Source organism: Xiphophorus hellerii, chromosome 17 (assembly GCF_003331165.1).
Source record: "Xiphophorus hellerii strain 12219 chromosome 17, Xiphophorus_hellerii-4.1, whole genome shotgun sequence".
Taxonomy (NCBI): Eukaryota; Metazoa; Chordata; class Actinopteri; order Cyprinodontiformes; family Poeciliidae; genus Xiphophorus; species Xiphophorus hellerii.
In genome coordinates this window covers 6,674,849-6,690,386 of record NC_045688.1, presented here as the reverse complement: position 1 = coordinate 6,690,386, position 15,538 = coordinate 6,674,849, and the positions used below count along the sequence as shown (strand labels likewise).

At 40.7% G+C, this 15,538-nt stretch overlaps 1 protein-coding gene across 1 annotated transcript; it reads right to left on the bottom strand.

Annotated features, from left to right (window-relative positions):
• Window positions 1–2,100: 2,100 nt before the first annotated feature.
• btg1 (B-cell translocation gene 1, anti-proliferative) lies at window positions 2,101–9,457 on the bottom strand. The gene is made up of 2 exons (XM_032590214.1): window positions 8,999–9,457; window positions 2,101–6,286 (listed from the first exon to the last, which is right to left on the bottom strand). Exons 1-2 carry the CDS (start codon window positions 9,141–9,143, stop codon window positions 5,889–5,891), a joined length of 543 nt encoding a protein of 180 aa, XP_032446105.1. The 5' UTR covers window positions 9,144–9,457; the 3' UTR covers window positions 2,101–5,888.
• Between the last annotated feature and the right edge of the window lie 6,081 nt (window positions 9,458–15,538).

Here is a 15,538-nt window from a genome sequence, read left to right as displayed (position 1 = left end):
TGTCAACTTTTGGAGGCTGCTGGGAAGGGCGGGGTGCTAAGAGGGCAAAGCAGATGTCAGCGTTGAGGATGAATGGTGCCCAGAAGGGACAGAGAGACACCACCGGTGCAGCCTTAATACCCCAGGGACCCTCAGAGACAGACAGGGCAGGGATCTGTTTCAAAGCGGAATACCGTTCTCGTCCTTGGGTTTTTCAGTGACGCACACAACCATGAGAAACACAGAGGACATTAATAGCAGCGGCAGAGCTACTGCAATTTTTTTTTTTTTTTAGCTGCCTGTAGAAACACGTTTGTTCAAGAAACATGCTCAGGGTCTTCTGGGAGCATTCACTATTTTTAAAATAAACTATGGAATTGCATTTTTTTTGTGCTTGTCCTGATGGTGCAACTCTGTTTCTGACTTTAAAAGAAAAATGAAAAGGTGCAGCCCCATAAACAGACCCAAAACCTTCCAGTGTAGATGCATTTGCAGAAAGCTGTGTGGCGCATTCATCTCCATCATAGCGTTAGTCCTTTAAACAGAGGAGAATAAACACACACATGGCTCTGCAGTAGGGATAAACCCTGTCATCTTTATGGTTACAAAGCAAGTCCCAGATGTCCAACACCTCCGCACATACACGCTAAAACTGTCACTCAAAATGCCTTTGTTCCCAATCAGCTACATATTGCTTTCAGATTCTCACAAATTGGAAGAAGCTTTTAGAAAAGGACAGAGAGCACAACGTTTTTTCTGTCTTGCTTCAAAGAATATATCGCCACATATTATTGCCTTCTATCTTTACTAGAATATATGTAACCTGACTGTTATCAGACTTATCATATCAAAGGTAATCAGCCACACCTACTGGGAGTTTCTGGTAAATCGGGCAATAAAGGGTGACCTCTGTTGCTAAGAGAGTGAAAAGCTAGGGCAGAAAATATTACCCTCCTGTTTCATCAGAACTGGCACAGTTCTTGGAAGATAAAAAAGATTCGAAACAAAGTGATTATTTAACCAGAGAGTAGTACCTTGCAAAAAAAAAAAAAAAAAATCATAGTTCAAAATGTTAGTAAAATGTTATCTAACAATTACAAGTTTTAGTTTTTTTATTGCGTTATTTTATGTGATAGACAGGGACAAAATAGTGCGTAACTGCAATGTAGAAGGGAGTTTACATCTCAAAACCCTTGTGAGTTCGATCCATCATTCTAAAATGTAAAGACTACGGTACAATTGCTAAGCTACCAAACCCAACAAGTCAGGTGGGATCTGATCACAGAGAAACTATTAGTCACACTCTGTGAAATTTGGCCTCAATAGAAATGTAGTAAGAAGAAAACCATCAGAAGTTTGCCACAAGCAGTCTGTGGAATAAGGTGCTGCGGTCAGATGAAACCAAAATCAAACGTTTTGGTCTACATGTAAAAAGTGACATGATGCTGAATAAACCACCATTGTGCTTATGGTTTATTCTTCATTTGCTGTCCTTGTGAGATTATGTTTTAGTAAACAAACCACAAGAGTGTATATTATAATCTCATTCTGTGAATGTATTTACCTGGATTCACAGGAAGCAAGTGAAGCAACACACAAAGAAACAAAAGGAAAAGATTAAGAATCTCATTTGGGGGTATGTAAACAGGACTTCTACGTTTAGGTTTACGCTTCCTTATTTCCAGCTGTTCTGAGTAAACAAATTGAACCTTTCCCTCTTCTGCTCCTCTCTTTGTTAATCATGGCTGCTTTCTTCTTATTGTCATTGCTGCTGTCTGTCACATTCTTTCATTTGAAAGCACTAGCAGATCTGTATAGACTGATAGAATACATCAAGAGCTGCTGAAAAGCAAATCACTAAGTATGCTCAATGTACACTGAGAGGTACATACACGTTTCTTCTATGATCTGCAGAAAACTACATGCATTCTTTTAATTTAACATCATAGAATATTTGTAGGAAGGTATAAAAACCAGACAGAAAATGAGACTTTGCCCAGGTTCCTCAGTCTCCAGATCAAACTTTAAGCTGATCAAGTTTTATTATATTTCATTTCATTGAGCTTTTATTTGTGTAATTATCCTCCAAATAAAAGAAATGATGAGAAATCTCACAGGGAATATGATGCCAAGATAGGAAATCTTTTATTACAGAGAAAAAAAACAAAAAACTTTTCTTCCAAAATATAGAAATCTGTACAACTTCCGCACAATCAATTTACATGAACTGTACAAATTTACAGCAGTTCATCGCAACATACCCAAGGAAAAGGAAACTGAACACAATAATGATGTACTGACATGAGATCACAAGATACAGCTTTTCCTGCTTGGGTAAGCTCAGATTTTTTTGTCTATTTTCTCATTTTTATATGTAAATAAGAACAAAAAAGGAAAAAAAAAACAGAAAAGAAGAAAAGAAATCACAAAAAAAGAAAAAAACAAATAGGATACACCTATAGTTACAGATCATGGAAACTAATATTTTTCTTTTTCTTCCTTTTTTTTCTTTTAAACCAGAAAACTACTTTGGTCCTTGCCAGCACTCCCATCACAAATGGCTTCACTTATGAAAAACGTTATCCATGTTAAAAGATGAAATACAGAATGAAAATAAAAGGAAAAGACCATCTAAAAACACTTCAGAATAGCAATTATTGGCACTTCCCATGTGTAATGTTATGCACTCTACCATTTGTTGTACAGTTACAATACATTCTATAATATGTAAAAACACCTCAAATGTGAAAGTGGCAATAATTCTGCTGTTCGATGACGACATTGACAGTAAGAAAAAACAAACTGCTGTTCCCTTCTGGTTTCATATCTTAACATGCACAACTTTTCCATAAGAGTATTTACGAAGTGTTTGAGGCCTGAGTTTGGCAATACATTCCAGGAGAGACTCCTCGTGTCTCAAATAAAAAGAAAACAAAGGGGGAAAAAAAATCAGAGTCACAACTTCAGTTTGACATTTAGTGCATTTATGTGCTATTTTACTTCTGAATACTCAAAGCGCCCTCACAAGTTTGTAACCTATGTGCACACGAGCTGAATGGATGCCATTTAAACGTACGGAACTTGAATGGTGGCAGAGATTTTATCTTTCTTTTTCATGTTTTAGATCTAGAATAAAAACAAATGTTAACACGTTGTTAGATTACAAGAGTAAAAGTGGATGCACATGAGAAAATGTGGATAAGTTACGGAAAACAAAGAGAAACCCTACCAGTGTGACTACGAAATACATTGAGAGGAAAGAGAGACAAGACAATCATCTTGTTTCTGAAATATAGACCAATCTCAAAACATCTAGTCTGCTGACAAAAAAAAAAAGAAAAAAAAGAAAAACAAGCTAAAATGGAGCAGCATGACTATTAAAAACAAATATGACGGTCCACCATGGAAACCAAAGCGCTGGGCTCCCATCCCAGCAGGCTCCAATCTATCTTGCCAACATGGAATCACTGCTATTTCACAGATTGCTGAAGGGAGTATCAGCAGAGAGCAACGGTGGCAAAGGGTTGGGGGTAGAGTGAGTGAGGGAGGGTTGCAGTGCATCAAAGGCTAGAGCTATATCACCCATGATCTTCTCAGGGGCTTAGTGGAGCTTAAACACCCCAAAGTGTGGTGATGAGCGGTAGAAACCAGCCTGCCGTGACAGATCTGGCCGGTGGCTGATGCCAAAACAACAACCGGAGTCGTTCCGGCATCTGTTCGGTCACACCGTTTTCCACTCGACCTCTAAACCAATAAGTGAGGCGGGGGGTACAAAGACAGCTGCCACCTTCTTTCGTATGCATGTAAACAAAGTTGCTACTCACTCAGTGATTAAGTGCAGCACAATCCAGTGAGATGAAACAATGGCCCAGTACCCTCAAGTTCTTCATCTTTTAGATCCATGTTCCTTCGCGTCCAACCAAATCCACCTAATGCACGTGTGCTGGTTATCCATCAATGCTGAGGGAGGGTGGAGGGCTTCTGGCCGAGGTGGGTGGGTGTTGGGGAAAATAAAAATCAGAAGGAGGGGGGCTGGAGGGATTTTAGCTGCCCTGGACAAAAGAGTCTGGCCCTGCACCCCCCAACTTCTCTCACACCCAAGCTTCCCAACCTCACCGTCCTTACCCAACTCCCCCGCAATGACGAAGGGTGATATGTGTCACATTGTCTACCTGCGTCCACAGGGGTTCAGTTAGCAGCATCCCAACTTGGTTTCGGCTGAACAGGAGGTCTGAGCTAAGGAGTGGCATTTTGAGGCACCAACACCCCCAGACACCAAGAGTTGGGTTGGAACTGCCTGAAACTGGAAACTGGACTCCCCAATGAGGGTCCAGGCAGCACAACACATCAGGCCATTACAAATTTTAGCTTAAGCTCACCAGTCACTCCTAATTCTTTACAATGAGTTCTTAAGGCAGTGTACCCTAAACTTTGGGGCTAGCTAAGAAAAACAGAAAAGTCAATTGGAATGGTCTGAGTTCCAGACCTTTTGTTTTTTTGTTTAGATTGAGTCAAATAATCTTTATTTTCTTAAATCTGCAATTAGAATTGCCACTTTTCTAATGGAAAAAGGGATGTAACTTAACTTAGGCTAAATCAGCAGGTTCATAAAAATGGATGAAAGAACCTCCCCAAACATGTTCTTTATCCCACTAAAAAAACTGCTATGAAATGTTAATGTCAACGAAATCTGAATGTTTTTTTTTTTTTTTATTCAGAGTTGCACAGCCCCTTAAGAAAAACATCAGCAGAAGAACAAAAAAAGCTAGAACTAGGAGAACTGCTGTGGCAAAAGTTGGCATTTGAATGGATGGAATGGAGGCGATTTTTCTCTGAGAAGGTACACATCCCACGCAATCTCACATCAAAGTGCTTTCAATTTCAACTCAAACTGGGCCACAAGACCAAAATTTGGGTAAACAGACCCCCTCCCACGACCCTCTTTGCTACAATATTACTTTTGGTAATGCAGGAGATGACAAAGTTTCGGAGAAAGGGGGCGGGAAATGCAGGATCTTGATTGTGAACTTCAACAACATTCATTGACTTGAAAGGGAGATTCCCAAAAAAAGCTACACATACATCAAGATGTGGGGTGAAGGTCCAATGGGAGACGCTGGTATCATTGGGCGTCACAACAAATTTCAGGTAGACAGAGGGCTGGAATATTTTGTTTTCTTTAACTCACCATTGGCAACAGGAAAGGGAGGAAGATGAGCTCAGACCACAAGCCTTTTTAATAGCTACAAGATAAAGAATGTACTTTTGTGGTCCAAAAACAGTTTTCTTAGAAAATAGAAGTGCTCTTATATGTTGATTCTTTACCTTAAGCTTGGATTTGCTGTGGCACGGCCCAAACCTCAACTTCCCCCCCACCCATGCTAAAGAACTAATGATCGATGAAAGTTTAAAATCGCTGGATGACAAATCCTTACAATTTAGACTGTTTTTGCTGTAATGTGTTGAACATGTACCCATAGTACCCACAAGTAAGTAAGAAAAGTGCAAAGTCAATGCTGATAGCCCCTTCAGAGGTGGAGCACTTTAAAATGTTGAAAGTTAAGTGAGGGATGTTGGGTGTATCGGAGCCAGTCTCCATGGAGGGTTTGGGTATTTCCTGGTTGGTTGGATGGTTTAGCTGCCCCAACAGTTCCATTTTCACAAAGCCTCTCCTTAAAGAAAACGGAGTGCCCAGCTGATCCAATGACAACACAACAGATAACCGGGAGAGAAAGGAAAAATATTGAACCTACAAGGTTTCCATCACCTGGATGATAGGCCACATCCTGTTTTTTTTTCTTCTTTCACTATTTCATTTAATATTTTTAGCTTTAAAAAGGCTCACCATGATCTGACCAGCCACTGTGTAACCCTGAACAATAGTAGGCTGGGACTGACCGCGCACCACTTTAACTGGACACAGTCATCATGTTATTGTAGGCTTTGGAGGGACTGGTCCTGCCCAGCACCCTCATTTCCTCCTTACAGCTGAGGTGACTGTCCACCATGGGGCCAACAGACCCGTGTCCTAAGGCAGAGCTGGCGGACAGGGGCATGCCAACGGGCCCAGGCTGTGACTCGTACAGGACGCAGATGGAGCCGTCCTCGCCGATGCGGTAGGACACCTCGAAGGGGTCCACCCAAAGGGTGAGCTCGCTGGGCAGCAGCAGGTAGAGTTGCTGGATGGTAAGGCCGATGCGCTGGCCCGCCTGCCCGACCAGTGGATCCATCTTGTGATTGATGCGGATGCAGCGGTAACCCGAGCCCTTGCAGGGCTTGTCTGGGAACCAGTGGTGCTTATATTGCTCTGCAGGGGAAACAAAGGGAGAGAAGATGGAAAGAGTTTAGCTACAGAGGTCTGCTTATGATCATTGAAAGCACACAAAAACAAACTCATAGCAAAATTAAAGGTGCTATGCTATTCTATTTAGCACTTACTGAGTAATAAGATTATTTAATAGCAAGCAAATATTTTGTTTTTCTAAAATTCTGTTCCACTCCAGTGAGAATCTAAAATTGGGAAATGAATGGAACTGTTTTATCTATTTTATTAATTCAATAATTTGAACTAGCAAATTAGAGCAAACAAGGAGCGTCGACAAAGTTATGAGCTGCAAAACAAAACAAAAAAAAAGGAAGAAAGAAAAACACCACCACCTGCTGCAGGCATGATAAGCTACCATAAACAACCAGCCAGGGGCAGGCTCAGCCTACGTGACAAAGGGACTGCCACTGAATTGCACAATTCCTCCTCTGGCCTTCAGCAGAAAAAAAAGAGAAAAAGCCTCCTGTGAATGGCTGAACAAAAACACCAAAAGTGCCCCAGACAGCCATCTGGGATACAAAGCTCCACCTCTAAAAGGGGAGAGGCTGTGCCCCTCTTCCCTCCTTCCCCCTTCATCTCCTTTTCCTTGTGGAAGTTTCAGATGCCCAGTGAAACTAGTGACGCATAATTTTCTCCCACTGTTTAGTTTTAGTGTGATGAACGATGAGCAGTAGGAAATGGTGCTAAAAGTGTTTTAGCAATGTGGTTTAGAAATAACACATTGGAGCAGTTTGAGACCCCATTTGTTCTTTTCATTGATCTTTTCATGCAATAGTCACAGTATATTAATGAACCATCGCTCTGCAGTTCAGATCGAATTTCCAGTGATGGGAACACTAATGTAACCAGAAATTTTTTTTATAAAAATTGTGTTCAGACTGAGGCCCACAGGCCACCTGTATGCATCCAGAGAATAATACCCCACTAACCCCCCCCCCATGCCTTATCACAGACGGCTGTATACAGCCAATCTAATGGAGGCCCTGGCACTCGTGAAAGAGTGGCCTCAGCTTGAGCGACAAAGGCAGCTGCCGACAAACCCCGGAGCAGCTGGGAAATGATCAGCTCAGCAGGGCCTATTCTTAAAAACCAGGGCACACTGGGGGTGGGAGGGGGGGAGTAAGCAATCGACTGTGCGCTTAACCTTAAGAGTTTAACCAAAGCAGGTTGTTTATGTGTTTTGTAGCTGACCTTAAATGCCAAAGATGCATTATGTGGGCACGTCAAGGCCCCAGTTAGCAGGTCACTGGGTATTTTCCATTTAATGTGGCTCTGCAGAAGGGCATTGAATTGAGTCTTTAAACAAAGCCAACAGTTCTGCAGCCGTCAAGGTCTCAAACTCACTGCCCCAACTCTTTCAAAGGCCCTCGGCTTTTCAGCCTGCAGACACAACACCCTGCGACTGTGTTGGTTTCGAGCACAAAAGATTTTCTGGCCTAGTTTAAGGGCCCAGAACGTAGCTCGTTTTTATCTCATGGTTCTTGAGTTCCAGATTTTGCTAAACATTGATTAAATACAAAGTATCACTAAATAAGGTGAATCAAAAGGAAAATTTGACCCACAAAAACATCTAAAGAAAAAAAAAAACGAATCTATAAAGAAACATTTGCATTTAACCTGGGCAAACCTGCTACAGAATCCAGTCATTAGAAAACAATGAAGAAATAAGATAATAAAACAGTTTAGTTAAACTGTTCACTTTGTTGTTGCCCCTACATTTGCTCCAGTTGATTATGTGTACATGATTTACTTATTTTTTGTCCTGGAACTCATCTGTTAAGGCGCTCTTGGACTCAGAAAATTTAGGTCAGCCGCTGCTGCGCGTTAACTGGTATGAGGCAGATGTATGGCAGCTTAAGAGTTTCGAGCCCGGAACATGTTCAGGGCAGGAAATCAGACACACGGCGCTCTGTTCTGTGGAAAAACACTGCATCCAAACAGAGGCGGTGCGTGAAAGGGTAAAGGCGGACATTTCCACACACTGTGAACTCAACTCAAAAACCTACGATGTCCCTTCACATTCTGTAAATAGTCTAAGCAGCAAATCGTATAAGGCTACTCACACAGATAGGAAAGGATCGGGTGTAATCGTTTCCGTCAAATCACTTGTATACAAAAAAAAAGTATAATGTACTAAAAACGCATAAATTACGCATTAGTAACAGCTTTATTATCAGTTACAGTTTAGATATTTTCTGAATAACAATATTTAATAAGTCTAAACGCCTGGTTGTACATGTCTAAACATAAACCCATTCTTTCTGGTGCATTACGTAATTGAACGGCCTCACTGTAGCTTGTTTGGCTCTGTTCTCCCTGAGCTTTGTCGAGCGAGGCGCACTTCCTTGTTTGAACGTCTCTTTATCCCCCACCCCCACACCGACCAAATACGCGATTTTCCACTTTTAGTTTACTGTGTTTTATATAAAATATAACATAATAACCAAGGCGCTCGAATAGAATCATCGACCGATCACCCATGGCGCTCACGGTTTTCTTGTTTTCGCTCCTCTCCGATGTGCGCAAACAGCAGCGGCGCTGATAGTGAGACTTCAGAGAACAAAGAAAGGCTTCGACTCAAATGTTAAAAGACGAGTTTTTACACTTCTGAATGAATTCAGAGTGCAAAACAAAATGTTTGTGTGCACGGAGGTGAACTATGTGCGCATCTGGATCATTTTCTGGTTCTCTTACCTGACAGAATGTCCTGTAAGCTTTGGCTGAACGTTTGGACCTGTCGGTCGTTTACGTGTCCTTTTACTCTCAGAAATCTCGACAGAAACCCGACGGCGGCGTTTATTTCTGGTTTCATCGTTCCACGGGCACAAAGGGGATGCATTGAGAAAGGCCACGGCGACGATCCGTGCGGTTTTTTTCTTGCTGTTTTTGTTGTTGTTGTTTTTTTTACGTGTTTTTCCGACAGTTCGTCTTTCCTCTCGTTGCGGCGCAGCGATCCTGATTCGTTGGTGCTTTTCTTGGCATTTATTAGTCGAGGTAAAATGAGGTTTTCTCAGATGCTCCGTGTTGGAGATACGAGTGCCTCTTATTGGTAAATACAGAGAGAGAGGGAGGTTGGGGGAGGTCCCGCTAGAAAACCCGAACCAACCCTTCTTGTCTGCTTTTCTCCTCCAGAGTGGGGGTTTCATAGAGGAGAGCAGGGCTTTTATAAGGCGCTGCTCCTCCTCCCCCACATCTCCGTCACTAAGCGCTACGGCAACCAAAGCCGACCAATCAGAGGCTTTGGCCGCGCACTGACGAAGCGCATTCAAGGAGGAGGGAAGCGTTGACGTCACCGTGCTGAAAATAAACAGAGGCGCCTGGCGTGAAATGGTGCTGCGTTCCCGTACTGTCGGAAATACGGGTGGCTAGCAGAAGAGAAAAAAAGAGGAAGCGACGACTGGTCGAGTAGAAAAACAAATCCGGACGGTGAAATTCTTACAATATGGATTCTACGGCAACACTAAGACAATATCATTTTGCTAGTTTATTGTAGACTTTTAACTTCATTTGAAATGTAGCCTAACTAAACAATAAATAAATGTCTACATAACATAGATAGATAAATCTTTATTGTCATTGTCACAAGAACAACGAAATTTTAAAAGTGCCATCAGTCAGTGCATATGCTTAAAAACAAAAAAAATAACTGTCTCACAATTCACACACAATGTAAGAAATAACAAATAACTGGTAAAAAAAAAAAACATACAAAAAACAAAAACAAAAAACCTAATAAATAAGAACAGCCACATTTTCACATACATCATTTATGATGATTAATGGTTGTTTTTGATTGCATTTAGTTTTGTTATTGCTATCGGGTAGAAACTGTCTCTGAGATAGTTGGTTCTTGTTCTGGTTGCTCTGTATCTTCTGCCTGAAGGCAGCAGTGTGAACAGAAAATGTCCGGGGTGAGAAGTGTCCTTTGTGATGTGTTGTGCTTTTCTTAGACAGCGGTCGCTGTGCAGGTCCTCCAGTGAGGGGAGAGGGCAGCCAATGATTTTTTTGGGCTGTATTCACAACCCTTTGGAGAGCACTAAATGTTAGTACATGTTAGTACTAAGAGCACTAACATGCTCTTAGTACATTGCAGAAAAAAATAACTTGCCCCACATTTTGTCAAATTTTATTAGAATTTTATACTATTGGCCGTCAGGAAACAGAGCATAGTTTAAGTATTGGACAAGAAGTTCAATATTGAGTGCAAAGACAAACCGCATAGAATAAGACACAAATATAAGCTATTTATTACTAATCTGATTATTTGTGTTGCATTAAACACAGTGGAACATGTAGTGCTGTACATCCTGTATTACGTGTTCCGGTAGTTTTTTGAATAAATAAAATGGAGAGAAATGCATTATTTTTCCATAAAGACTGACCATCCTTCCTGTCCTTCCAGGTGAAAAGCATCCCCACTGAGTCTCACTGTAGACCTGTTGTGCTCAAGGTCATGTTCAATGTTAGTTTCCTCCCGCACTTTATTAACTAAATACAAGTTAATAATACGAGTTAATACGACTTGATTTGTAAAGATAATGTGCTGTACCAACGTTTATTCATAAATATCAGAGTAAAGGCCTCTGAGCTCAAATGAAGGCCACAGATTTTAGAGCTTGATTCATGAACAGATACTAAATAGGAAATACACACAGAAAAAAAGAGTGGTGATCAGAAACATATTTTAGTTTAGTAAGTTTAGTTGCAAATACAACTAATGACAAAACAGAGATAACACCGAGGCGATAAACCAGAGAGGGAATCAGTAGATACAGTTAGAATGCAGGTTTCACAATCAATAATAATAATAATACCAACACAAAAGACAAATCACGCCATCTTCACAGGTTCATCAATATTCCCTATACTGATTTTCCTCCCTGTCCTCCTTCCCACTGTTTCCAGATGTGGAGTTTGAACAGATCACAGCTATAATCTGTCAGGAGGTCAGAACAGAGAAACAATGCACTCAGATGCTCCTGCAGTCATTTTAGAATCCCCAATTAACCTAAATTGCACACTTTGGGTTATGGAAAGGAAAACTCATGCAAACTCCAAGCAGAAGGGCCGGCGCAGCCAAAACCCGAAGCATACAACTGGTGACAGTGAGGTGGTAGTGCTGACATCAGCATCACCGGTCTTTCCCATAAACAAGGATTTAGAGTGGGGTAAAAAAATATGTTTGGTATAAATGCATGCTGAAGTGTGAGGCAGACTGGGTCTGTTCAGAGTGCATAAAAGCAGTCAGTATCCTACCTGCATTGCATTGTTTTCCATTTTTGAAGAACTAGTGAGAAAAGCACATTTCAGCATTTAAAATGTTACTATCCCAAAGATCACTTAGTTTATCACATTTCAAGGTTTTTTTTTCTTTTTAAATCAAATTTCAAATGGTATGTCGGATTAAATGCCATTAACATACTTTAGTCACAATGTTGGGAGCAAACATCAACTATAGTAAGCATTTATCCAATAAATGTATATTTTTTTGGGGGGAAGAGATCATTTTTTCCCTGAGAATAATGAAAAGCAAAAATGCTAAAACTTTAATTCGATGTAAAATTAGTAAACTGTAACTTGGGCTTAGTGGTTGTTTTCTAGCGCTCCGTGTTTGGAGTCGGTTCTTTGTTTTATGAGGTCAGATAATGAAAGCTGAGCTGGAAAACAGGTGGTTGTGTATGAGAAAGATGAAGACAGAAAGGTGAGCACAGCTGTTTACTTTACCATAGTTCATTATATAGCAGTTAGCACCATCAGTCAAGCATGTCTGGTCAAATACAGAACAGGAGGAGTCTCGATCAGATGAAAAAACACACCTTGTGTGACCTTGTTTAACAGCCAGGAGGTAACTTTGTATTGATTTTCTTCTCGGGGGTCCAATGTTCACATGGTCATTAAAATCAGTGGAAAAATACAGACTGCTGCTGGTTGCTTGTTGCAGATGCAGTCATGATGACCTGCTGAGCTCTTCAATCATGATGCAATCAAACAGAGGAAAAGCACACTGAACTGACCCAAAGGCACGCAGAGACACACGCTACACTCAAATGTGTTTGGCTAGGTTTGCACAGAAAACACCCACATACTTCAAAAATACAGTAAACACAGTGATGGAAAAAAAAATCGAAGTGCACAATCTGACTGAGCATGTTGTAGAACAGCCTTTGGCAAAAATAACTTGAAGTAGTTGTTTTCTGGATGATGTTTTTTCTTACGTCACTGTGAAAAACTTTACTTAACTTTCCTTCTGGTTGTAGAAATTTGTCCCTTTTTGACTCTCCTAAGGCTGAATTATTGTCATTAATTAATTTTACCTCAAATATTTGACCCCATGAACTTTGAGTTGGGTTTTATTTGCTTCTTGTGCTCTTAAATGTACATGTTCTTATACATCTAACTATGTACACTACTATAAGGTGACCAGGCCTTGTGGCTATAAAATTGGTTTACGTCATCAGTTGTCTGCCATTGAGCTAGACAATTGTCTTAGCTTGTGGTTGTAGAAGTTTGTGCTGACATGTTGCATTCTGTTTTCTCTATTCATGGCACGGTGCATTATGGGCAAACATTTCTACATTTGGTCTCCTCTGACTTAAAGATACTGTCCCAGAAGTTGTTTGGTTCAATAAACTCTGCAAACAGGAATTGTTCTCTCAAACAATCTATGCATGTTCAGTCAAAGCATTCCTCTGCAATGACTTCTCGATAACCACTGTTGCAAAACTTCCCTTGCTCTTGGCCGAGCTAACGGCCACAGCTCTCAGGGAAATCCTCAGACCCTGTACGAGTTCATACATGTGGGAACCCCCCAGCCTCATCAACAAAAACACATTTAGTAATAGTTTCAGCCACATTTGCTCTTTTAAGAAACAGAGGCTTTTCAGTGTGTCATGGATATTCTGCGAGTTTCTGCTGTGCATATTCGAACACACAGATCCCACTTTGTTTTGGATACCTCATGCCAACACTGCAGGGAAATCCATCACATATCATATCTGTTTTACTTTTTACATGGTATCTGAAGTTCATTGTTTTCAGATTACGCCCACATTCCTGCCTTTGTTTCGGCCAAAGTACGGACATTTTCTAAAAACTATGTGTAGTTTAAATTCTAAGCAATCTGGCAGATATTGATTAGTGTTTTCCATGTCTGGATGAGGATGTGAAAAATGTTTGTATTTCCATCCATCCATTCGGTGCGAGTTGGAAAATTGACAAAAAGGATGGATGATGGATCCACTAGTATCTGGATAGATGGGCAGATGACTCTAGAGATGGATATAATGTTTAGACAGTATGAGAAGGAACAAAGTCTGGAAACACAAATGTTTTTCCACACTTATCCAGACCTAAAAAATGCAACCATTTACTTATTTTTGCAGATTGTGTACAAGCCCCTCTTGAGCACCTCAAGGCTCATTTTGCACATATTCACTGTCAAAACAACATGGTGTGTGTATTTATTAGGACAGCCAGTGCAGTTAGGATGATAGTTCTGGTCCCTGATAGTCACACTAGCTAGTTTAGTTCAACTCTTTTCAACAGTACTTTATTAATCCCTTAGGTATATTTAATAATTAGTGTTTAGTTTGTTTTTAACTCAGCTCAAGACAAATACTGAATAGTGAAGTTGTTAATACCTTTAAAACCTTGCTGCAAAATTCTACACCAGAAGTGCATGACAAATGTCCTGGAGTTTTCTAACATAAAATTAGGTCACATTTCAACCCAACATGAACTGAAGATAATGGAGAAATAACAATTGAGCTAGGATAAAATGTCGCTGCACATTTACCAGTTTTAAAGTTAACTGTAACACATTAAGGAGACAAGCCAAACACCAGCACGGTGGCAACAGGCACATTATAAAACTGAAAAGAGCAATGTAGTAAGATGGTTTGCTTTTACGCAGCAGTAGCAGCGGAAAAAAGGAAGAGGTTTTTGCAAGCAAACATAATGGTCTACATGTGTATCACACAGACATCTGTGAACAGGCAGCTGCCTCATTACCGACAGGGATTGTGGGTGTGCATAGCTGAATGCTGGCAGCTCGGCAAGCGAGATAAAAGTCAAACACCATAAAAGTGAAAGAGAAAGAAGGTAAAGGCCATAATCGTAAGAAATAATTAAACTTGGAAACCCCTGAATTTTCCTGCTATTTCTGATTGACAGAAAGTGATGTGGACACAGAGCACCTGAAAAAGAAAACAATGTGCTGTAGCATAGGCTGTTTTTAATGTGTGGGCCTCCAGAGCTGGGTAAAATATGGCCCTGGCTGCTGCCAGACAGGGGTGGGGTATCCTGTCATTACGCCGGGTTCTCAGCTAGCATAATGAATGGAGGCTTTTATCTCGCAACCACTTGTGAACTCCAGTGGAGGAAAGAATGTCAGGTTGGGAATGAACACAGAGATCTGGACTGCTGGTTTGCGTGGGCAGAATTTTCCTAAAAACATTCCTGTTCCACTGTGGAGAGAGGCTGAACACACACTGCATGTCCACCGACCCCGGGTACAAAGAAACGCACAAAGACCAGGAAACACAACACGCATGGGTCAAAAATAAGTCAAACCAACATTGGCTTCATTCATCAAGACACAAGACAAAACAATGTCTGCAGCTTTTCCCCCCAAACGTACAAGCAGTGATGTGAACATTTCCTGAATACAGATAACAGTTTGACTCTTTGGGGAGGTTCCAGTTTATCATTCCTGTAAAATTAATGTGTCACCAAAGAATGCAACTCTGAACTTGGAATAAAAAAAAATGTACTTGCATGACCGAGTAGATTTGTGCTCTCTGTGCAAAGAGCTGAAGATTATTGAAAAATCAGAGGTAAATTAGTTTTCTACTTGTTTTTCTCTCAGTGCCTAGAAAAACAAATGGCTCCAATTCATATCTGACTGTTTAGAAGAATCACTGAAATCAGTCTGATCTATTCAAATCAAATTGCAAAATCATTTCTTTCAAAATTGTAATCCAACAGAACCAAATTTTATGCTAGATACCGAAGGAATTCAATCAGCTGCATTGGTTCCCTGTTTTTGCAGTAATCACTCATCGACAGCAAGGACAGGGAGACAGTGGGCAGGAACCATTCTCCTCTAACCAAGGTGAGATCTTTTGCCTGTCCAGGTGTAGTGTGAGATCTGAAAGGAATCATTGTGATCACCATGTTCAAACTATGCCATGAATATAAATTCTGATGGAAATGATTCAATTAGTAAAGAATGCC

Coding starts and splice junctions, on each gene's coding strand:
- btg1 (XM_032590214.1), bottom strand. CDS start 9,143: ATGCATCCCCTTTGTGCCCGTGGAACGATGAAACCAGAAATAAACGCC. Junction 6,287..8,998: donor CTTACAGGACATTCTGTCAG/GTAAGAGAACCA, acceptor TTTCCCCTGCAG/AGCAATATAAGCACCACTGG.